This window comes from Lycium ferocissimum, chromosome 6 (assembly GCF_029784015.1).
Source record: "Lycium ferocissimum isolate CSIRO_LF1 chromosome 6, AGI_CSIRO_Lferr_CH_V1, whole genome shotgun sequence".
NCBI lineage: Eukaryota > Viridiplantae > Streptophyta > Magnoliopsida > Solanales > Solanaceae > Lycium > Lycium ferocissimum.
The window spans coordinates 47,906,039-47,929,428 of record NC_081347.1 but is presented as its reverse complement, the minus strand read 5'-3'; the positions used below and the strand labels follow the sequence as shown (position 1 = coordinate 47,929,428).

Below are 23,390 nucleotides of genomic sequence, written 5' to 3'. Positions count from 1 at the left end.
CATCACGTGCCTTTCTCTCCTCGCCTTGGCTAGCCTGAACAATTTTCGGTCCCCTCCTTTCTCTTCCTAGTTCACATACACATACGTTCGGGGGCCGCCGTTGCCGTCGAAACTGCCAACTTCGCCTCCTTCCTCGCCATCTTATAAAGTTCTGTATTCGTCCACTTCTCCACCTCATCCTTGCTTTCTATCAACTTCGCATACGCCACCTTCTTTGCTTCCACCTTCCCTTGAACTTCTCCATTCCACCACCAGTCCCCTCGATGCTGACCACGACTACTCCGTCGAGACCCCCAACACTTCCCTTGCTACCACCCTAATGCAACTAGCCGTCTTATCCCACATACTGCTCGCATCCCCACTACTATCCCAGGCCCCCATATCCTTCAATTTCTCTCCCATCTCCAGGGCACTAATAGTGGTCAAACTCCCCCATCTGATCCTAGGTCGGTCCTCCACGACCCTCTTCTTCCTCGTCATCTTGATCGCTAAATCCATCACCAAGAGCTTATGTCTGGTTGTAAGATATTCGCTCGGTATGACCTTACAATCCTTGCACAGACCTTTATCATCCTTCCTAAGGAGTAAAAAGTCTATTTGAGTCTTAGCCACCGAACTACGAAAGGTTACCAAGTGTTCCTCCTTCTTTGAGAAACTCGAATTGGCTATCACCAACCCAAAATCTCTTGCAAAATCCAAAAGTGAGACTCCTCCTCCATTCCTGTTTCCTAAGCCAAAGCCTCCATGCACATCGTCATAACCTCCCGAAATAGGTCCGATGTGTCCATTGAAATCACCTCCCACGAATAGCTTCTCAGTAGGCGGTATGCCTCCCACTAATTCGTCCAAATCCTCCCAAAAGCGCCTCTTCTCCTCATTGCCTAAGCCCGCTTGCGGCGCATATACACTAATAATGTTCAAAGTGAGTCCTTCAACGACCACCTTAATCGACATCATCCTATCAGTGACTCTCCTAACCTCTACCACCTGATCTCTCAATTCACTATCTACTAAAATGCCCACCCGTTTCTATACTTCGACCTACCAGAGAGCCACAGCTTATACCCGTCTACCTCCTTAGCTTTAGGACTTACCCATTTGGTCTCTTGGATACAAGCTATATTAATCTTCCTCTTCTTAAGAATCTTAACTAGCTCTATGGACTTCCCCGTTAACGTTCCAATGTTCCAAGATCCTACTCAACCTAGACGCTCCTTTCACCCACTTACCCCCTCCTAACCCTCGCCCCGTCCCCCAACGAGAACATGACCCTAGTCTACCATCACTAAGCAAAGCCACGAAAATGAGTATGAACTAATAAACTATTCAAAAGTCTAAAGGTAGCAAAAAATGTAACTACAAGTGTATGGACAAATAATGGATATGGCAACCGGAGGTACCAACTCCGAGCTTGAAATGAACCTCGATCGCCGCCGAAAACACCGTTCAACGTTCGAGTACATTCACCGTTCACCGCCGGATTTACTCGTTCCCTTGTCGGAGTTATTCTTATTCCTTTGTTCCTGCCGAATTATTCTCTCGCAGACACTGAAACAGGGGAGCAGAAAGAGGGGAACAAGAAAAGAAAGAAAAAAGAAAAAAAGGAGAGAGAAGAGAGGGAGAGAGTTTAAAAATGCTCCCGGAAAAAAAAAAAATCTCCGGCGATGGCGCATTGTGTTACGCGGCAGCCGAGGAGCGACTAAAAAAGGGGAAAAGGAGTAGAGAAGAGGAAGAGGAGAAGAAGAAAAGGAAAGAGAGAGGAAAAAGTAGATCTAGGAAAAGTGGCCGGCGTTACACGGTCGCCGCAGTTACCCGGCGGTGGTGCGGGGTCCGTCGCTGGTGACGGGATGGCGAGTGGGAGGAGGGAGGAGATGTTACCGTTGGAGAGAGGAGAGAGAAAGCAGAGAGAGGAGAGAGAATTAAACTAGAGTAGGATATAAATAGGATAGAATAGAGATATTACCTTTTTATAAGGCAATCTAAAGATCAAAATGTGGGATTAGGTCAACAAATCAACACCAACACTCAAATCCTCAAAGTAGCCCTTTTGTTCTTGATTTTGTAGTATAGTATAGTATTTTTTGAAGTAATAATAATATATTAGTGATAGTATTTGTATATTATATAGTATATTTTAGATATAATACCAAAATTTGGAAGAATCAATGTGATTATCCAAACCCAGCTATTTTCAAAAAAATTCGGACCCCTGAAAATATGACAAACATTCTCAATTTATAGAGTGAAAATCTCAACCCTAGGGACGAATACAACCCCATTTTAAAAATTAAAAATGCATACTCTTAAAATGTATTCGTTTAAAACTCCCTCGTAAAATAACTTTTGACGAAAACAAGATTTATAATATGTAGTCTTAAAATACGAGCTTTAATACGAGCCCAATATTGACATAGTTCCGAGAAATATTTAAAAATGTGAAAAATGCGGTCAAAATGAGCCGTAATTTATACGTTGGTTTAATTAATAATTTCCCCGATTTAGACGGAGCGGAATATTTATCTTCTTTTCAAATCATATTTTTGAAAGTAAATAACTCGTAATTTTCTTGTAATTGTCAATTTTTATGAAATAATAATTAAACGTCAGTTTTGCAATTTTCTTGGGAGTTTTAAAATTTTAATTTTTTAAGTGTGCATCCTTACTCCGTCTTTGACTCGAGAATTTTGAAAAATTAAAATACGCGTCTTATGAGTTGAAAATTAGGTGTCAACACATACTGCTCTTGGTGCACTCTTCCTTGAGTGCAAAGTTCATCGTTGGTTCATCTTCCCGACATCGTGAGTGATCCGAGGCCCCCTTGTCAGGGATTCCAGGGTGAGCAACTTGCCTAATCTGTAGCCCGAAGACTCCTCTTTCACATATCTATCCTTTCTTACTCTGAGACAGTATTCTTAGTATTTGAGACTTGTATTATTTTGTCAGACTATGTATTTATTATTAATAGCTCTTGTATGAGTTCAGAACAGGTTTTGGGGTATATGTATTAGTACTTCCACACTGAGACTATTTATATATATTGAGATTGTTAGTATGATACTTGTTTATTTCTGTATTGTTGAATGTTGACTAAAATAAGGTAGCTTTAAGGGAAGGGTTCACCCACCAGGGGGATAGTGTGGGTGCCAACATGAGCTACGAGTTGGGTCGTGAGAAGTTGGTATCAGAGCCTTAAGTTCATCAGTCTTACAAGTACAAGAACAATGTTTAGTAGAGTCTTGATAATTGGTACGACGAGCTCCATACTTATCTGCGAAAGGCTATAAGACATTTATGAAATTTCCATTTCATTTACGCCTTTCATGCTACTTTATTCAAATTGGTATCTGACTTTTATTCCTATTATCCCACATATAGTGAAGACACGTACAACGGTCGCGAGAGACGAGGTACCAGAACCGGCCGCTAAAGGCTGACCTCGTGGCCGAGCTAGAGGTCATAGTAGAGGTAGAGGCCGTGGGGCAGCACCGGTCTAGGGTAGAGCACCCGTGGCTAGCCAGGCCCGAGCTAGATCCCTATCGCTCGAGTTAGAGTTTCAGCATGATGATTAGCGGATGGAGGAGGATGAGCTGGGACCAGCCTAGGCTCAGCCAGAGGTTATTTCCACACTCGTTCTTCAAGATGCCATGGCTCGCATCTTGAGTTTCCTTGAGAGGTTGACCCAAGTGGGCATGCATCCAGCTACACCAGATAGGTCTCAGACAAGAGCTGGGGGACAGACCTCAGAGCAATACCGAACCCACGGGGCATAGCCTGCCATAGCTATGGCACCTTGTATTGATGATATTCCAACACCCGTATTTGCTCCTAGGCCCATTGTTGTCCTGACTATGAATCATGAGGAGCACGATCTATTTACAGGGTTTACCAAGATGAAGCCTCAAGAGTTTTAAGGTACCCTTGGAGAGGCTGCTTATTAGTTCATTGTTGAAAGGCATGAGAGGCTGCACGAGTTGGGTTTAGTGGAGTCTCATGGGGTTAGTTATGTTTCCTTTCAGTTGCATGGGGATGCAAAGATGTGGTGGAGGTCCTTTATTGAGTGTCGACCAGCTGGGTCACCTCCCTTGACTTGGACCCAGTTCTATCAGGTATTTCTAGAGAAGTACGTCCCTCAGACTTTGAGGGACACACACAGAGATGAGTTCAACAGTCTAGAGTAGCGATGGATGTCGGTCGCTTAATATGAGTCCAAATTTTATTCCTTGGCCCGTAATGCAGTTCAATTACTTCCCATCGAGGTAGAGAGAGTGAGGAGGTTCGTCAATGGGTTGGTGCTTCCGTTGAAGCTGGCTAGCTTGCAGCTAGTGGCTTCTGAGTCATCATTCCAGTCTATGGTTGATCATGTTACTGAGGTAGATTATGTAAGGATCCAGGTTCATGGTAGGGGTAGCAACAAGAGGATGCGTTAGTTTGGAAGTTTCAGGGGTTCGTCTTCTAGGGGTGGGGGCCATTTGTTCAGGATCCCTCATGTTACATCCCGTACTTTTGTATGTTGGATTTTTTGTAAGTTAATAGACATAAGTTCAAGGACAAGATTATTTTTTAGGTTATAAGTACTTGTGTAATGTTAAACAAGTGATAAGTAAGTGTCGTGAAGGTTAGAGGTTAAATGAATCGGAGAGTATCAGTTCATCAAGGTAATACCCCAGACTTTTGGGCTATGATTTTAACCGCTCGATATATGTGAGTAGACCCGAGTCCCGGAGAATGTTGGTCATATTCAAGTATGCAAACAAAGAGGTCGATGTATAAAAAGATAAAGTCTCGAAATGATTTAGCACTTAAAAGTGTGATAATGGTGGTTGGGAATAATATTTGATATGTGTATAAAGAGGTTATGGACTAGAATTATACCACATGATTATGATAACGAGTATATGAAGTGTGTTAAATAAAAATATTATTGTTAAGTGCAGTAGAGATAAAGCTACTACATTAATTAGTAGAAAGGTAACAAATAGAGTTATCTTTCCACGTGGCTTCCATGGGAGTAAGGGAAGTTAGTGACTAAAGATTGTAAAGGTGAGGTGGCAAGTCATAATTATTCTAGAGAGGACCCCACTGTCCACTATCTATTTATTATACTAGATACCAGAGCCCGTGCCAACACGGGCCCAACATATATTTATAATTTTATTTTTATGTAATTATAAAAAGAATTGATATATTTTACAATATTTTTTGAAAGTCACGTATGTAAAGATAGAAATTTTGGGAGCACGAGTTCAATAATTTGTGCCATGATATTATTTATTTGTTTCAGTTTATATGACTTTATTTAAGAAAAAGGCTAATAGACACTTTTTAAACTACGCGTTAATCAAATTTGAATCAGAATTTCAAAACTTATTGAATTTTTAACTACTTCTAAATACGAAAACGTCATTTGAACTACCATTCCCCTAGGCTAAAACATGAAACTTTTTATACATATGGTGATTATGTATATTGTGTCATATAACATGGGCATAGATGCGATATAAGATTTATATCCCTTTTTTTACTTAACCTATCATAAGTATGTACTAATAAATTATTTTGGCTATTATGGTACTCCATATATAATTAGAAACTTAAGACATTGGAAAATGTCTTTTGAGAATGTAATACCCATCCTAGTTTCATTTTAGGATATTAAACAGTACTGCAATAAATATCCTAATAATTTATTTTATCAGTTGTAACAATATTCAATTAATTTGATTATAGAATTACAGTTGGTGAGGTAAGATATCACTCATGGAACTACAAAATGTAATAAGTTGTAATAGTAACTTTTAAAAAATGAAGCTTGATAATAATATATTCAGAAATACTTTTGAAAAAGTAATCCTTACCTGTACTTTCTCTGTCTATTGAATATTAGTACTACAGGAGTACTAAAAAGCTATGAAGATTAGAAGGAGAGATAAGTAAGAGCCTGCCACATTAATGTTTAATGGGGGCCACTTTTTTTGGACAGTCATTCAAAAATGCTGCAAATGCAGCGCGTGGTATAGAAATCCAACTGAATGAATCCACCATTATTGACTTAATGGGGGATACTTTGGGAATTACATGGATATTGCTTGATTTTTTTAATATAGGGTCCACTTTTTTTGATATTACTTGATTTTTTAATATGGGGTCCACTTTTTTTTTTATATTACTTGATTTTTTAATATGGGGTTCACTTTTTTTTTTAGATATTAATTGATTTTTTAATATGGGGTCCTTTTTTTTTTTTTTTTTTTTTTTTTTTACATGAGTTGGAGGTGGACGACCAAACCACCTCCAAACTCATGCTTCTAATATAGTAGTAATAAAGTAATATAGTTAAATATTTCAATAATATACAATCCAACATAAAATATTACATCCACGTAGTTATATTTTAAATATACATCTGTATAGCCAACTTTTTTTTACAATAGTGTTTATACGCACGATATACAACATTATACATTTACTGTAAATAATGTGTCAATCTTATATAAAAGTGTATAATAATGCATAAAAGGGTAATTTTGGGTAATACTAAAAATATGAGTCATTTCAGTAAATATTTTGTCACCCACATGACACATGTGGATCCCCACCTTATTTTTTTTCCACATGAGTAGTATTTTTTTTTTACATGAGTTGGAGTTGGACGACGAAACCACGTCCAAACTCATGCTAGCGTATGCCCGTCCGCACACTTTGGATTATAGTGTATCTATGTATATGTAGTTGTGTTTGGATAGTGATAATATATATATTTTATATTGCTAATAAACATACATAAGTTTACACTGTTTTTATGCATATATATATATATACTATGTTCAAAACACGATTAATATAACATTGTAGTTTGTGCTCCGTATCCAAAACTTTATCATATTAGTGTTTGCTATGAATACAAAGTTTACAAAAATTTATTAATACTTTTTAAAAGAGGAGACTTGTTTAAAAGGAAACTATTTTCCTCTCTTTGAGACAAAACAATAGCAATATTTAAGAATCAGTTGATACTTTGAATTTTAATTCGATTAATTTAAAGGTGTAAAATATTTTACTGTTAATGTATGTAGATTGGACCTAAATAATACTTATTATTTTTTTATCAAATTTTGATTTGGATAATTCTAATTCAAATTATAAATTAATTTTACATGTTTAAAACGAAACAAAGTAGAAGTTTGATTTTCTATTTAAATGAAGAACTACTATTTTTCAATTTTTGGTGAATATTCTTGGTTTAGGTCATTTTACTTGTCATGTTGTCTTTTGCACGTTTTTTAAGGAAACGCCAATTAGAATTATAATTTGACTAATTTACCTTATTTATTATTTGATCGCCATTTAATATTATTTTTTCTTTTACGACATTAATCTCTTTTTACATTTATTAGAGTAAGAATAAAAATGAAAAAGTAATTAAATTCTATCTTATTTTAAAATATAAATATTTTAAGTATATTTATTTTAGTAAACATAACAAATAAATGACATGGCGGAATAGGAAATACAACGCTTAAATATCTAGATTAGATCTCAGGCTAATATAAGAAAAGAAAGGAAATTGTATGGTTTGGTTACTTAACCTTTTAAAGAAAAGCAATAATATGGGGTCCACGTTTTTTGCTGTACAATAATTTTAATTGCTCCCACTAATGGGTTGATACGCATGTGGCAATGAATCCACCATTATTGACTGAATGGGGATACTTTGGGAATTCCATGAATATTGTTTGATTTTTTAATATGGAGTGCACGTTTTTTTTTTTTTTGTTGATATTGCTTGATTTTTTTTAATATGGGGTCCACTTTTTTTTTTTTTAAAAGAACATGAGTTGGAGGTGGACGACGAAACCACCCCCAACTCATGCTTCTAATATAGTAAAAAAAAAAAATGATTCTTGTCTCACTTTGGTTGAAGTATATCTATTGAGAAGTAAAAATAAGTGCAAAATTAAAGGGGCATATATGTAGATCTCACGTTTCAGCTATGGGGAGGAATTATATATATAAATATCTTCTTTTTCCCTTAGCTTAGTGAAAGTTTAAGAAGTGAAAACAATATTTTTCTCTGTCAACACCCAAAACAAAGAAAGTGTATGTTGACACCTAATTTTTGACCTCCCGCGATTCATTTTAAGTGCTCGGAGCCCTTGGACAATAAATAAAACCAGATGCGCCCCCTAAAGGGTCTAGGTAATTTTTCATGAAATTATTTGGGATAATATTTCACCCCTTTAAATTAATAAAGAAATCTCCAGGATATTTTTAAATTTTTTGGAAATTAATTAGGGTTTTTATAACATTCAAGGAATATTTTTATTAAAACTAATCAAAGGAAAAACCCTTCTGAATAATTATTTACTTAATTAATTAAATCAATAAAAATTATATTAATGAGTAATTTATTTCATTTTATTGTCCAAGGAACTTTAAGTAATTAAAAGAATTGACCGTTTTACTCTTTAAACCTCGATTCCGTGTGTGTTTGCGTAGTTTCTTAATTAGTAAATTATCTGATTGATTAATTTAGAACCAGTATCTGCAAAATGATTTTTAATGAGTCATGTTTTAAATTAATTAAGTCCTAATAGGCTAATAATTTATTTTTTATTTGGGATATTTATCCTCGACCCTCCTTACATATATATATACACATCATGTATATACCAATATACATGGTGCATATATGTATATATGTCCATGGACCAATCGTTTTAATTTAAAAAAAAAAGGACCAGGCCAGTCCAAAAAAGGACCAGACCCGGTCCAATATCGATTAAAGGGGGGGGGGGGGTGGATAATATACTCCTCCCCTCATTTCATTTACAGACTCTAGGGGTCGTTTTGTAAAAGAGAAGAGGGGGAGGCGGCTAGGGGTAAAACCCTAGGGCCGCCCCACTGCTCCTTCAACCACCCGCTTGTTTTTTTGGTCGTGTCCCATCGTAGTGGGTGTATAGTGTGAGGGAGAGGATGAAGCATTAATGGTTTCGTCCTTCTCTCCACAAAACCCGGCCAAACAGCCCCCTAAAGGTACAAACCCCCTTTTCTTTATATTTTCCGTCATTATTGTTAGTGCTGAAGCATTTTGAGCCATTGATTTCATTTTTACCTCGAATCTGGATCGTGTGTTGGATTTGTGAGTAAAGACTTGTATAATTTGCAAGTCCCATATCATTTGTTGCAATTCTGAGATGTATTTTAGGGGTTCTATAAATAGAACCCCATTTGTTCAAAGAAAAAGAGTTGGAAACCGAGAAAGGCTTGAAAATTACAATGTTCAAAGTTTTAAGAGTTCCATCAGTCAAAATTTTAAGTTTATCCTAAGGGTTTAGTTTTTTAGTTCTAAAGTTTCGGTCTTTTATTTGCTTTGTGGTGTTGGTGGCTTGAGTATGGGCATTGGAAGCATATAAGTATCTAAGTCCATCGTTTGCCCCCAGTTGCACTCGCAAAAGGTAAAGACCTTTTTGTTTATTGCCTTTGTATTTGGATCTGTTTATATTATGCTTATTTATGTGATTATGTGTGGTTTAGAATGAAGTTGAAGCTAATGTGCTTGTTTGATGTGGCTTCCCTTTTAGACTTCTGTTTGTATCATGCTTGTTATGTGATTATGTAGTCTAGAATGGAGTTTAAGCTAATGTGCTTGTTTGATGAGGCTTCCATTTAGATTTCTGTCTATATTATGCTTATCTAATGGGATTATGTGGGCTTAGAATATAGTTTAAGCTGACAGGCTTGTTTTGATTTAGATTTCCATTTAGAATTTCTGTTTATGTCATGTTTGTTTAATATGATTAGGTTTTTTTATGTGTGGTTTAGGATATAGCTTCAAGCTGATATGCTGGTTTGATTTGGTCTTCTCACTTGGATTTCTGTCTAGATCATGTTTGTCTAATGTGATGAACTGTACTGTGTGTGGTTTGGAATAAAGTCTGAGTTGATATGTTGTTTTTATTTGGCATTTCCATTTAGATTTTTTGTCTAGATCATGCTTGTTTAATTGTGATTAAGAGTATTAAGTGTGGCTTAAACTACAATTTAAGTTGATGATGTTTGTTTGATTTGGATTTCCATTTAGGTTTTTGTCTTATCATGCTTGTTTAAATATAACTAAGTGTTTTATGTGGGGTCTAGAATGTAGCCTAAGTTAAGATGTTTGTCTGATGTAATGAGTTTTGTGCTTTGAATTAGAGTCAAAAGGGTCTGTCCAGTATCATGATGGGTTTAGTCCCATGTGTCCCATGTGATAGGTTTGGTTCAGGGGTTGGTTTTGAAGTTACAGGGTCTTTAAGTGATTTACTTGACTTACATTCTTGGTTGTGTCCATTTGGATATGTGTCTTGGTTTGAAGGTTAACTCAAAAAGGCGAGGGGTTAAAGGCTTATTAAAGTGAGGTGTCTGATCTGGTGCTGACTAATTTATTTGGTAATATGTTTGTTTGGATGTTGAAAGTCTAATATGAATTAGACCTGGTCTGACCATTACTTGTCCTACTTAATCATGTGTTTGTTTTGAAGTTGAAAGTCTGATATGAATTGGACCTAGTCTGATCATGGTTTGTCCTGTTTAATCCTGTGTTTGTTTGGAAGTTGGTGATGAAAATCAAGAAGTTATATTGGGCTTTTGTTATTTAGGGCGTCAAGAACAAGCTCTTGTGAACCCAAGAATTGGTATGTGGACTTGTCTTCAAATTCAAGAAGCCCAAGGATGATTTCAAGCCCAAGAAGCCAAGTTAAAATTATTTCCTTCTTAAATTAGGATTAGTTGTTTTCCTTTTTCTAGTAGGTTTTACTTTCCCCTTTCCTTGTAGAATAGGGATTTTACTTTCCTTGTTTTTAGCTATTTCCTTTCTAGAGTAGAATAGGGATTTGTAATCATCAAAGAAGAGACCCTAGGCCTATATAAAGGGTTCTTATTCTTTGTTAAACACTATTCACATTTTAAGCATAAACCTAAATTTTGCAATAGAGTTATTTTCTTTATTTCTTGCTCTTTATCCTTGTTTTTGGTTCTAAACAAGGTGGTGATAGTCTTTATCTTGCTTTCAATAGTGTGTGGTGTTTATTTACCACGTAAGTTGATTTCAAGTGGTGACTTAGGAACTTTGTTGGCTCTTGATCATTCAAGAACACGTCTCTTGAAAACAATTTCGTTCTATTTCATACCTAGAACCCTAATTTTCTTTCCATCATTGTACCCTCAATATTTACTTGTTTTAAATGATTCAAGAGCCATTTTTATAGTTCAAATCGTCATCTTTCTCCTCGTCTTGAAATCACATAATTCCGAGAAGTATAGCCCAATTTACGTTCGTTTCTTGAATTCTGTCCATCAATCGCTTCAAGAACAAGATCCTGGTCGATTGGTTCTTTGTTAACTCGAAGAATCACATCCGTTGGAGTTTTGATATGCATTGGACCTAGTCTGATCATGTCTGTCCTATTTAATAATGTGTTTTGGTTTTAAAGATTGAAGGTATACTGTGAGCTTTTTGTGGGATTCTATTTGTTCTACTTGGTGATATGTTTGGCCTTGGGGGTGTTGGTGGCTACAAGTGGATTAAGTGCTTTGGTTGGTCTGATCTTTGTTTGTCTTATTTAAGTAAAATCTATTTGGCTGGAAACTTGGTATTTTGGATCACATTGGTATATGTTAAGATAGAGGTCTTGAATAATGATTCTGGGGGGAAGGGATTTAAACTTGATCAAAGTATTTATTTGGCTTGCATTTGACTGATTGTTGTGCTTATGGTAAGTATGGGAACTTGCTGAACCTACCTCTGAGTAGAACTTGTGGAATATGTAGGTGCTTGGGTTGAGCCTAAAAGGTCTCTAATGTTGCTATAATAAACTGAGTTCAGAGCAGCTCTAAGATGGTCTATGTCTGGTTAAAATGGGCAACCACTTAGTTTAACAGGCTTGTCAAGAAGATAATTGTCATGTTTTTCCTTAACCTAATAATGAGATGTATCTAATCTGAAAAATGGCAAGGGGTTTAAAGATTGATAGTTTGACAAGGAGTATGTGCTTATGTGGGAGTCTACTTTGGCCCACCATGTGTGGGAATAGCCATGAATGTGTGGTGTATAGAAAAATCTTGTCTTTGGGATTGATCACCTAGTTATGATAACTGTAAAGATAAAGGATAAAAAGGGAAAAGGGTTAATGGGAACCTGAACATAAGTTTTTGCTTATTTTGTCTTTGTGTGGCTTCCCTGGATGCTTTTGTATTTCCTTTCGGATGTTGTGAACTAAGTTCTTTTAAAAGGAGTGACGATAAGGCCAGAATAATGGATTGAAGTCTGTTGTTGTTTCTCTTTGTGAGATTTGATCCCGATGGCAAAGGAAATGTGTGTTTTCATTTAAAATGCAATATGGTTAAGGGCAAAGGTCCTTTCCTGATTATATTTTGGTTTGAAGTGTTTAGGAACACTAGTTGGTCATTGTTTGCTACATGTTCGTGGTGGGTCTGTTCCTAGTGCTTCATGTTTGAATTTGGCAAAAAAAGTCTTTAAAAGTTGGACATAGTTTCATGGGTTTATTGTAGGAGTTGTAATAGAGTTAGGTAGTTTTGAACCTACCTAGGACCTCTAGTGTTGTCACTGGAAGATTAGGATGAGGCCATAGGATGGGGGAAAGAGTTTTAGGAGAGGAAAAGGCGAGCTTGGGCATGAACTGGAGGTAGTGATCAGTGGGGCCCGGGATTCCTTTTTGCTGAAAGGAGACTTAGGAAAAAAAGATGGGGAGGTGATGAACCCACCCTATCCTGTTTCCCTTTCAGGGGCCTGAAACTGTTTCTTTTATCTTTTTGACCTACTCCTCATGATCGTGGGACTCACAAAGGCTTTAGGTAGGGAAGAATAGCCTAGCTATGTCTAAAAGGAGGAATGGGGGAAGATACACCTAGAATCAAATGAACTGATGTTAATGTCTGAAAAGTCCAAGTATGTGTGATTTCTGCCATGTCCCTTGAAAGTGTGACTTCCTTTATCTGGGGAGTTTTTTTTTTTTTTTTTTTTTGAGTCCTATTGCTTAAACTGGTTTTGTGCAAGAAAGTGGGACTGATGAGTGTATTATATTAGTATGAGTCCAGACCATGAGAAAACTATATGTCAACTGTGTTACTTGCCATTTGCTTTTGTTGTTGGCCATGTGTCTTTTTTTCATCTTTTCTTAGCTTGTTTATCCATGACTAATGTCTGAGACTTTTCCACTTTGGTTTATTGATTGAAACTTGCTCCTGCATGTGATGATTGAATCCCTTGTTTGCCAAACTATGATCATGCCATAAATCTATTCTTGCCTTCTGTTCCTTTCCTTTTGTTTTTTGAGAAAAACTTCTGGTTAGTCTAAGTATGTTGAAAGGTCATTTCTAAGATTCAAAATTGTTTTAAGGCTTTTTGACTAAGTTCCCATATGACTTACCCTTATGGGAATCTCTTTTCCTTAACAAAGGTTTTCAAAGCTCATTTATTTGTTAAATAGTAACTCTGACTAATGGACCAGTCTATTATATGCTTGAGTTGATAAAAGAGAGGTAAGTTTTAAAAGATGCCAGCTTTTGAATATGTGCTCTAAAGTTCTAAATGCTGTCATGAGCCTTGATTGTTTGTAAGACCTTCCCTAGGCCCTTTTCTGTGAGAATGTTGTGCTTGTTTTGATATTGGTTTGGTCATGTGTGCCTTTGAGGTTAGTTGAGATGAGATGTATGCTATCACTTGAACTAGTTTGACCATGCCTTATTTTTCTCTGGGAAATGGTTGGACCTTAATAAATGGATAGGTCTGTCTGTTTGATTATGTGCATTTTGGAACCCTTTTATAACAAGTCCTAGGCTAGGTAAGTCTGGAGAGAAACAAAACTCCATGTGACCATAGAGAAGGCTAGAAATGAACCAAGCCACATGACTTAAGAAAGACCTTTTAAAGGGGCCTTAGGGAAAAGAGAAGAAGAAAGTCAGTCCCAACCTAGTTCACAACAATCTCTTTCAAATAAGAGGCCCCATGGCACTCCTGTGGTCTGTGGGCCTGAGGTTCATTGCCAAGAATTCTGGAAACCACCTAGATCCTACCCCCTAGGATTAGTGAGACTCCCCTCCCCTAGCTTAGAGTTAGCATTGAACTAGTATGGTTGATTCTGGCTTTGACCTAAATAAAGAGTAGTTGTGCATATGAGTTAAAAAAAAATAAGAGGCAGAGATAGAAGGATAGGTAAAGATGCACATTTTGCTTGCTTTCCCTTTATCTGGTTTTGTTTACTTATCCCTGAGAGTACATTAGTTGCCCCCTTTCCCTTCCATAGCCCTATCTTTGTTTGATTCTATATGCTCTTCTTATTTGTAAGAAGCAAAGATGCTCTAGTTATCTCATGGTGGCATGTTTGGTACTGATCCCCCCCCCCCGAGTATCACAGCTTGTGTGCCTTTGTCATGATCATGTGTCGTCCATTTATTTGCCCAAGTCTTTCCATATTTGATATTATAGCTATATTATCTTTCTCTGTGACCATGTTGTTTTGATCTTGCTCCCATTTATAAGCTTATAAGCTGCAGTTTTACTGGGAGTTGCCTTATGTTGTTTTGTGTGATCACTTGAGCATTAAGAGCTTAAATTGAGGCGTGTGGAGGGTATGCCCCTTTGGGGTGGTTTTGCTCTCTCCACTATGTGGTATATCACCATGTGTGTCTTGGTATATAAAAGTTTCAACACTTAGAAAATTTTGGGAAAATTGAGAAGTATATAAGTTGTATACCATGTATACTGCCAGCTTAACACTTAGAAAAATTTCAGAAATATAAGTGAGTATACTGTGTATCACAAGTACAGTAGTTAGAAAATTGGAAGAGTGGGCTAGGAAGTACACTGTTGGTATATTTGGTGTTACACTCAACACTACAGATTTTGAGAGAAAAATAGGTAGGTATAGCAGTTGTATACCCGGTATATTATAGTCTTGACACTTAGAGAATTTTGGGATAAAAATCGTAGCTAGGCCAGTTGGGCCTATTTGCTGTTTTAGCTGATATATTTGAGAGGAATGCCTCCTTTGCATAAACTACCCCACCCTATTTGTTTAAAAATTATGGGCCTAGCCCAATTCTGTTGTAATTTAATTTTTGGCATTGTAACTTAATTTATATCTCTAAGTCAAATACTAATACAATGTATGCCCATTTTATTTGTAAACCCCAAATCCGTTGGTGGGCCCCAACGAGGCCCACCAACTTTCCTAGATAGAGTCAACTTCAAATACGGATGGGGCAAATGGATATGAACATACGTTGGATTAAAAATCGCATTTTATTTCTCTTCAAGTTTGGTCGGCCCAAGTCCCCTCAAACTTTTACATTTATGCCTTTAAATCATGATTATATGAGCTTTAAATTTTAAATTTGGGACCCTTATATTTAGAACTGTGTATTTGAGTCGCAAAAAATACTTTTTATACATTAATCGACGTCAATACAATGTAAAAAATTGGAACTGGACTACTTTGGACCATTAAAGGACTAAATCTGCCTGATTTCGGAAAACCTATGGACTTAAATTGACATTCCTGGAACTTCTGGGACTGGACTGATATGGACTGTTTTGGGATTTTCTGGATTGATTTAATAAAATTTAGACTTGTGTGAAATTTTTATAAAACTTGTAAAAAATAGACTAAAACTTGTATAAAATTGGATAATTTAGTTAAATAAATCACGGTTATATATGAATACTATAGTATGCCAAAACTATTTTACATAAAACTATTTTTCAACACTTAAAACGCTTTTTTCAAAACCTTTTTGGGGTGGACTTACGTAGAGTCCTCCATAGGCTAAGATCCTTGGAGTATTAGCCTAGGTGTTCAAGTCCGACACCCGCGCTCAATTTTGAGCAAAATTATACTTCGATGGTTTCTTGAAAAATGTATTTTTTGCATGTAAATGATACTCTTTTATTGCAAAAATCTAGACTTAAGCAATTTTATCAAAAAATAATTTATAATCATAAGGCACACTATTACAACCCGTAGGTAAACCGCGATTGAGCGGATCTTTAATACCGAGGTGCCTAACACCTTCCCCAGGGGATCACCAGAACCCTTACCTAGACTCTGTGTAGATTAGGTTTCTTTTAAAATAATCATAAAATAATTGTTTTAAATGAACCCTTTTCGAACTGATTTTCCTAATTTCTTAAAAATTAGGTGGCGACTCTAAAATGTATCCTTTAGAGCAAAGATTAAGTGGTTGGCGGATTTTTTTTGACTTTTCCAAGACATTCACAACCCTGCATTTCCCCGGGACACCTCCCTCCTTTTATGAGGTATGTACGAGCAGGTTAAACTTAGAATTCCCAACGCCCGCTACAATACACATGTATACACGCATATGCATGTATATGTGTGTATACGTGTGTATACTTAGGGACAAAAATCACAAATTCTTAACAAAATGGCCACAATTGTAAATGTCTATCAATTTGACACTTTAATTATGACCAAGAACTAACTAATTAACCGGCTAATTAAATTAAAGGCATAATTAACTTATAAAAAGGACTTGGATTGCAATTATGGCCTTAATGGACTTAAACCACGAAATTGGTTATCTCTTTTTAAAAAAAAAAAATTAATTATGCCCGATTGGGCTCTTTATTTATTTAAAGAAAAGAAGGTCTAATAAAGAAAAAGAAAAAAAAAAAAGAGCAAAAGACCGGCCCAAAATTGGGTCCGGTCCAAATAAATTACATTTGTCCCCCATTTCTAAATTGGTGATATATGAAATTTGTTGCCCTACTTTCACGCCGTTGTGTCTGAAAATTGTTGCGATTCGCTGAAGCTGATGGGGTGAAGATGATTCTGATTTACCCATATACTCTTGCTCTTCTTCCTTGTTCCTTGCCTGGTAAGTGTTCTGAGTCGATTTCGGCCCTTTTGTTCCATTGGTGTTTGTTGTTCCATTAATTGCTTGCTGTTGAACACAAATTAATCCACCTCTTTTCTGTTGAATTGCATTCTCTGTACGAGTTGAGGTTTCAAGCTGTTGTTGTGGTCGTGTTCCTGATGATATGTCTCTCCATGTTCACTCAACCAGCTGAATCTGAGCTTCATTTCTCCTGTAAGCATCTATTTGTTCCCCTCTTTGATGTGTCCTGTGTATCTGTACCTGTTGTAAATCTCCTTCTAACCATGACTTATACTTATGTAGATTTAATTTCTGCCTACTTGAATGAGCATCATAAAATGCTAATACCACAAGTAAGGCATCAATGAAATCCATTTGGTATAGGACATGATTAGAATTTTATTGTGTACTCTTTCTCTCTGTTGAACCTGTTGTATCTGTAGTGCCTTTGTAAACTCTATTTGTTCCCCATGTTGATGTATCTTGTGTATCTATATCTGTTGCAAATTTCCTTCTAGCCATGGCTTATACTTGTGTAGATTTAATTTCTGCCCACTTGAATGAGCATCATAAGATGGTAATACCACAAATAAGGCATCCATCACATCCATTTGGTATAGGTCATGACTTAGAATTTGATTGTGTACTCTTTCCCTCTGTTTAGCTTCTTGTATCTGTATGACACTAGCTTTACCTTGTATATGTGATACCTATCCTGTGTTGTGGATTTCCTGTTAATATTCTTGTGTCCTGTGGCTTTCCTTGCAAGATGTGCCTTGAAATTCTTCATTGTGTGTCTTCTGTATGATATGTACCAGCAAAATAAAACACACATTGTTAGCAAAAAACCACCATGTCCTCCTCCCATAGGACTTGAATATGTGGTCAAATCCTGTTGCTGCTCCATGTCTGCTTTTAGGTCCTACTTTGTCTGTATCTATTCCCTTTATTTCTTTATCCTCACTCTCATATAAGGAATCTGAGATTTGTCACTGTTGAGGATCTTTCTACATGTTGAACTTAACTGTTGAAATCCATGGCATTCAAAATTAGCTTCATCTAGTGCCTGATTAGCCAAAGCATCAGCAAGTTTGTTCCCTTATCTCAAAATATGACTAAATTAAACAATCATAGAATCTTTCATTTCCAAAATCTCCTCTATCCAAATAGCTATCACCCAAGGAGGTTTCCACCCTTCCTGTAAAATCTTGTACACACACTAGTTCACAATCAGTTTGAACTATAACATTGTCAAGATTCTCATTTTTGTAAAATCTCATGGCCTGCAGTATTGTCATTACCTCAGCATAAATATTAGTAGTTATGCCAATCTCAGCAGTATGAGCATACCTCAGACCCCCTTCACTATTCCTCAAACAAAATCCATATGCATTCCTACCAGGATTTCCCCTTGAAGCCCCATCTGTATTACATAAAAGCCACTCTGTTGGAGGAACATTCCACCTCACCTTCGTAACTTTCAATCTTCCACACCCTTCCTCTAACATCTGAATCAAGTCTGGCCATTTGTGAGGTACTTGAGTGATAGAAGGATTCCTTGTCATTACTAGTCTTTGTATAATAACATAGACTAAGTAAATGACTCTCCTAACTGATCTTTTCCCTCCATGTTTTATTGTGTTTCTTCTTTTCCATATCTCCCACATGATGATAGCTGGAATAGCTTGAAAACTAAGCTTCCCTCTTTCTTTAACTGGTGCAGTCCACCATTTCACAATTATCTGCTGTAAAGTCAGTCCTTCTATAGATAACCCTGCAAAGAGGAGAAATAGGACCAGATCCTATTAGCAGTGTAGGAATTAGCAAACACATGTTGTACTGTTTCCTCCTCGGGGTTAGAACAACACCAACATTTTGATGCTATGTTATACTTCAATCTCTTCAAAACATCATCTAGGGGGATTTTGTATTTCCAGCATCTCCACAAGAAGAAGGAGATCTTGAAAGGTAAGCCTTTAATCCATATATTTCTATATACCTCCATAGGCTGCCCTCTCAATCTAATATAATCTGCGATTTCTGTCAGAACTCTCCTTTAGTGTCCAAAATCCACCATGCTCTATCCATTTCTTTATCCACCCTCGGGGGTCTGATAGTATCAACTATATGTTGAACTATGTCCTGAGGAAGCAGACTATTCAACTTTGTCATGTTCCAATTTCCGTTCTCCACTACATCTAAAATATTTTGAATGTTTTCATCAAATCCATCCACAGTAAAATACAATGCACCCATTCCTGTCCAGTTATCAAACCAAAACTGTGAATTCCCCATACCGTGTTCGCCACCGATCCGTGTTCTATTAAGTCCCTTGCTTGGATCATGTTTTTCCAAGTTTGAGAACCATGCTTCCACTGTATAGTTACAGTACTTTCCTTTCTACAATACTTGTTAACCATGAAAGCACTCCATAGAGAAGGCTTAGTCCTGAAGTTCCACCACAACTTACAAAATAAGGCACTAGAAACATCATGGAGTGATCTGAAACCCATCCCTCCTTCCATTATAGGTAGACACAAATGATTCCAAGAGGCCCAATGTCTGCTTTTACCCCCTATGGTGTTACTCCAAAAAAATTGGGCAAACATTTTATGCATTTGTCTGATAACACCTATATGAGGGTTAACTGCAGATAATAGATGAATTGGCAAACTCTGTAAAACATGTTTCATCAAGATAGTTCTTCCTCCAAAGGACAATAGTTTCCCTTTCCAGCTTTGTAGCCTATTCATAATCTTCATAAGAATATGAGTGAAAAAGTCCTTTCTTCTCCTACTATGATAAATAGGACACCCTAGATAGATCAAAGGGAAATCCTTCCTCACAATGCCTGTGACAATTTCAACAGTAATGCTCACGTCCCCAGGTACATTTTTATGCATATAAACAACACTTTTGTCCCTATTAATCTTCTGCCCAGATGTGTTCTCATATTTTCTCAAGACTTCCATGATAAGTTGCAAAGAGAACACATCTGCTGAGGAGAATATTATCATGCCATCAGCATATGACAAATGTTTCACCTTAGGACTCCATTTAGGCATTCCACAACCTTTAAAATGAGGAATTAGATTTAAGGAATTCAGATTCTTGGAGAGAACTTCTGCAGTCAGAATAAACAAAGTACGAGATAAAGGGTCTCCTTGTTTAACCCCCCTAGAAGATTGAAAGAATCCATATTGTTGTCCATTGACAATACTGAATACCAGTTGCTACTGACCAGCCTGAAAATCATGTCTATCACCAACTCTGAAAAACCAATTTTTCTTAAAACTTTCATTAGAAAAATCCATGAAACCCTATCATAAGCCTTTGCCATATCCAGTTTCATCACAACATTAGCAGATTTAGTTCTAAGCCTGATGTCTGATACAATCTCTTGAGTAAGGAGAACATTCTCCACTATGCTTCTCCCTTTTACAAAACCTGCCTAATTAAGAGATACTATATCAGTCAAACACCCCATCAATCTCTCATGAATTAGCCTTGAAAAGATGTTGTTACTAAAGTTACTCAAACTAATTGGTCTCATGTCTGAAAAATCATTGACTATATTCGTTTTAGGTAATAAGACCAAGTTAGTATGAGTGATGAATCTAGGTAACTCAGCTCTACAAAAAAAATGCTACAACCTTATTGATAATATCATCTTTGATAATCTCCCAGCAAGATTGATAGAAAATCCCAATGAAACCATCTGGTCCTGGAGCACTTTCCCCATTAAGGCTAAATATCACTACTTTTACTTCATCTTCTGATGGGATTTCTCCAAAACAAGTATTCTGCTCCTCAAAAATCATCTAAGGTACATGATCCAAGATTTCAAAATCTATTGGATCTTCATCCTTAGTAAATTGTGCTGAGAAATATCTAATTGCCTCTAGAGATATCTTCTCCTAATTTTCCAGCCAATTTCCCTCTTGATTCTGTATTCTTTTTAACTGTAACCTCTTCCTCCTACCTCTAACATACGCATGAAAAAGGTAGTATTTCTATCTCCATCCTTAAATCAATTCATCCCTGCCTTCTGCTTCCAAAATTCCTCTTCCAAATGTAGATATCTATTAAGATCAGCATGAGCCTTATGAAGCCTTTCCCTGTTATTAGAGGTTGGTTGTACTTCAAACTGAATCTCATGCACCTTAATCACCTCTTCTAGAATCTCAATCTTCTGGAAAATGTTGCTAAAGGTGGTCTTACTCCAAGTTGCCAAAGCTTTTTTCACCTTCTTTAACTTGTGATGAAACAAGTTAAAAGGGTTTGCCATGAAATCAGCCTGCCCATGTTGTTTTACAGTATTAACAAAGGTGTCATGTTTTTCCCAGAAATTGAGAAACTTAAAAGATTTGTTCGAACTTACAGCTTCTCCATTATAAGTGATTAACAAAGGGGCATGGTCTGATCCTGATCTGATCAGATGAGTCACTTCCAATCCAGCATACTTATTTTAAAAAGCCTGGTTACCCAAACATCTGTCTAACCTCTTAAAAATACAATCCTCTCAACTTTGCCCATTCCACTAAGTATACTTCCCTCATTTAAAACCCAAGTCAGTTACAGCACAATTCTGAATACAAGTATTAAAATCTTGCACTTCATTCAAAGTTACTGGTAATCCACCATATTTTTCTTCTTCAGAAGTGATCACATTAAAGTCCCTACCAATCATCCATGGCCTTTTATTGGTTGTAGCCTGAACTTCCAGAGCCTCCCATAACTCCATTCTCTCTGCTTGTGTTACACCTTAGAATTTTTTTGTTAACGTACAGTGAATAGACTAACGAAGGGCGCGACGTATACGATGTTTTGATTAGTAAGAAATAGCATTTGATGATCCTAATCGAAATTTCAAAGACATTCGAGGTAGGAGAAGAAAGTTGTTAAGGAAAGCGAGGTATGTGTTGTGTGTCGGGCAATATTTACGAGCATCAAATTAATGCGAGTTTAGTGATGTTTTGAAGAAGAGCTATAACATCCCTTAGATTGTTAATGAGGTGTTAAACAAGTGTTAAGAAGGTTCCATAAGGATTGGAGATCAAACGAGTCGACGAGAACGAACTTCGGAAAGCTGGGCATTATACGGCCAAACATACTGGCCGTATAAAACATACGGGCCGTATGTTCAATCGTATGTTCTGCCCAGAATGAGGGTCTTCACTGGACCAAACTACGGTTCAGACATACGGTCAGTATAAAATATACGGACCGTATGTTGGTCGTATGTTCGTGTCGGGTCAGATTTTAAAAAGATATAAGGACCCTCTCTCTCATTTATTTCATTTCATTTCTCCTCTCCACACCTCAAGAACCCTCTAGAATCCTCTCCACTCTTCATCCATAATAACCCAAGAGAAATTGACGATCAACTTTATCAAACCAACAAAACCAAGTGTATGAAACACATTAAAGTTCATCCAAGCCAAGAAATTTCAATGAAAGTGATCTAGGGTTTTGGTGCAAGAAGAGTATTTCCAATCAAGGCTTATTCTTCCATTATCTAAGGTGAGTTTTATGGTATTTACATGTTGTTTAAGGTATTGAAAAGTTGAAACACTTGGATTGTAGAAGGGAATAGGAAATGGGTCATGAATTTAAGAATAGTGACATTTTGAGAAGTAGTTTGGATTGAGTCATGATTATTGATATGTTGTGATTGTAAGTATGTTATGAATGACATTTAGAACATGGGATAAGTATTATATGTGAGAAAATGCAATAATGAACTATGACCATGGTTATGGAGGAATTGAAATGAAATTGTGAAATGTGGATAATGTAGATGAATGATGATTGTTCGATGATATTGTGAATGTTGTTATCGATGTTTGGGAGTTGATATGGAATATAGGGAAAGTTGTATAAACAAAGGAAATGCTGCCCAATTTTCCCTAGCTTTAGTACGCACGTTTTTATAATCGTTTAGCTAATGTTGATACGAACTCCCTTGAAGGTAAAGACATGAGCATTGAAGGAGAACGATCAAGTGATAGAATAGCTAAAGGAAAAGGTATGTGAGGCTAGTCCTTTCTTTCTAAGGCATGAATCTTATGGCATGATTTTCCCTCCTTCTCCATGAATTTCCTACACTCCGGAAAACTAAGAGTCTATGTTCATGAATAGCTATATGAGACAAAGATAAGAGATACATTATGAGCACGATAATGATGATGATGAGCTTAAGTCTAAAGATTCTAGAGTCCATGATATGATGTTGTTTATTAGATACACTCACCTTATATGTTAATTCTTTCAAGGTGAGGCAGATGCTTATAAATGCTCCATAAAGGAATCGGGAGTTTACGACCTTATGTCACCCCGATAATGTATAGTTGTCTTTGAGTTTCTATGCATGCATTATGATGAGTAGATGATGATGATGTTACACCGCGCCTATATGGCCGGGCAGACACCGCTAAGGCGGGCAGCGCATACACCATGTCTAAATGGCATGGGCAGACACCACTAGTGGGCGG

The 23,390-nt window shown here is 36.7% G+C and overlaps 2 protein-coding genes across 2 annotated transcripts; both read right to left on the bottom strand.

Annotated features, from left to right (window-relative positions):
• Nucleotides 1-276: 276 nt before the first annotated feature.
• Nucleotides 277-954, bottom strand: LOC132061338 (uncharacterized). Its single transcript, XM_059454175.1, has one exon. The coding sequence runs from the start codon at nucleotides 952-954 to the stop codon at nucleotides 277-279; it is 678 nt and encodes a 225-aa protein (XP_059310158.1).
• A 16,888-nt stretch (nucleotides 955-17,842) lies between these two features.
• LOC132061337 (uncharacterized) lies at nucleotides 17,843-20,717 on the bottom strand. Its single transcript, XM_059454174.1, has 6 exons — nucleotides 20,550-20,717; nucleotides 20,124-20,347; nucleotides 19,262-20,073; nucleotides 19,053-19,154; nucleotides 18,074-18,670; nucleotides 17,843-17,994 (listed from the first exon to the last, which is right to left on the bottom strand). The coding sequence occupies exons 1-6, from the start codon at nucleotides 20,715-20,717 to the stop codon at nucleotides 17,843-17,845; spliced, it is 2,055 nt and encodes a 684-aa protein (XP_059310157.1).
• Between the last annotated feature and the right edge of the window lie 2,673 nt (nucleotides 20,718-23,390).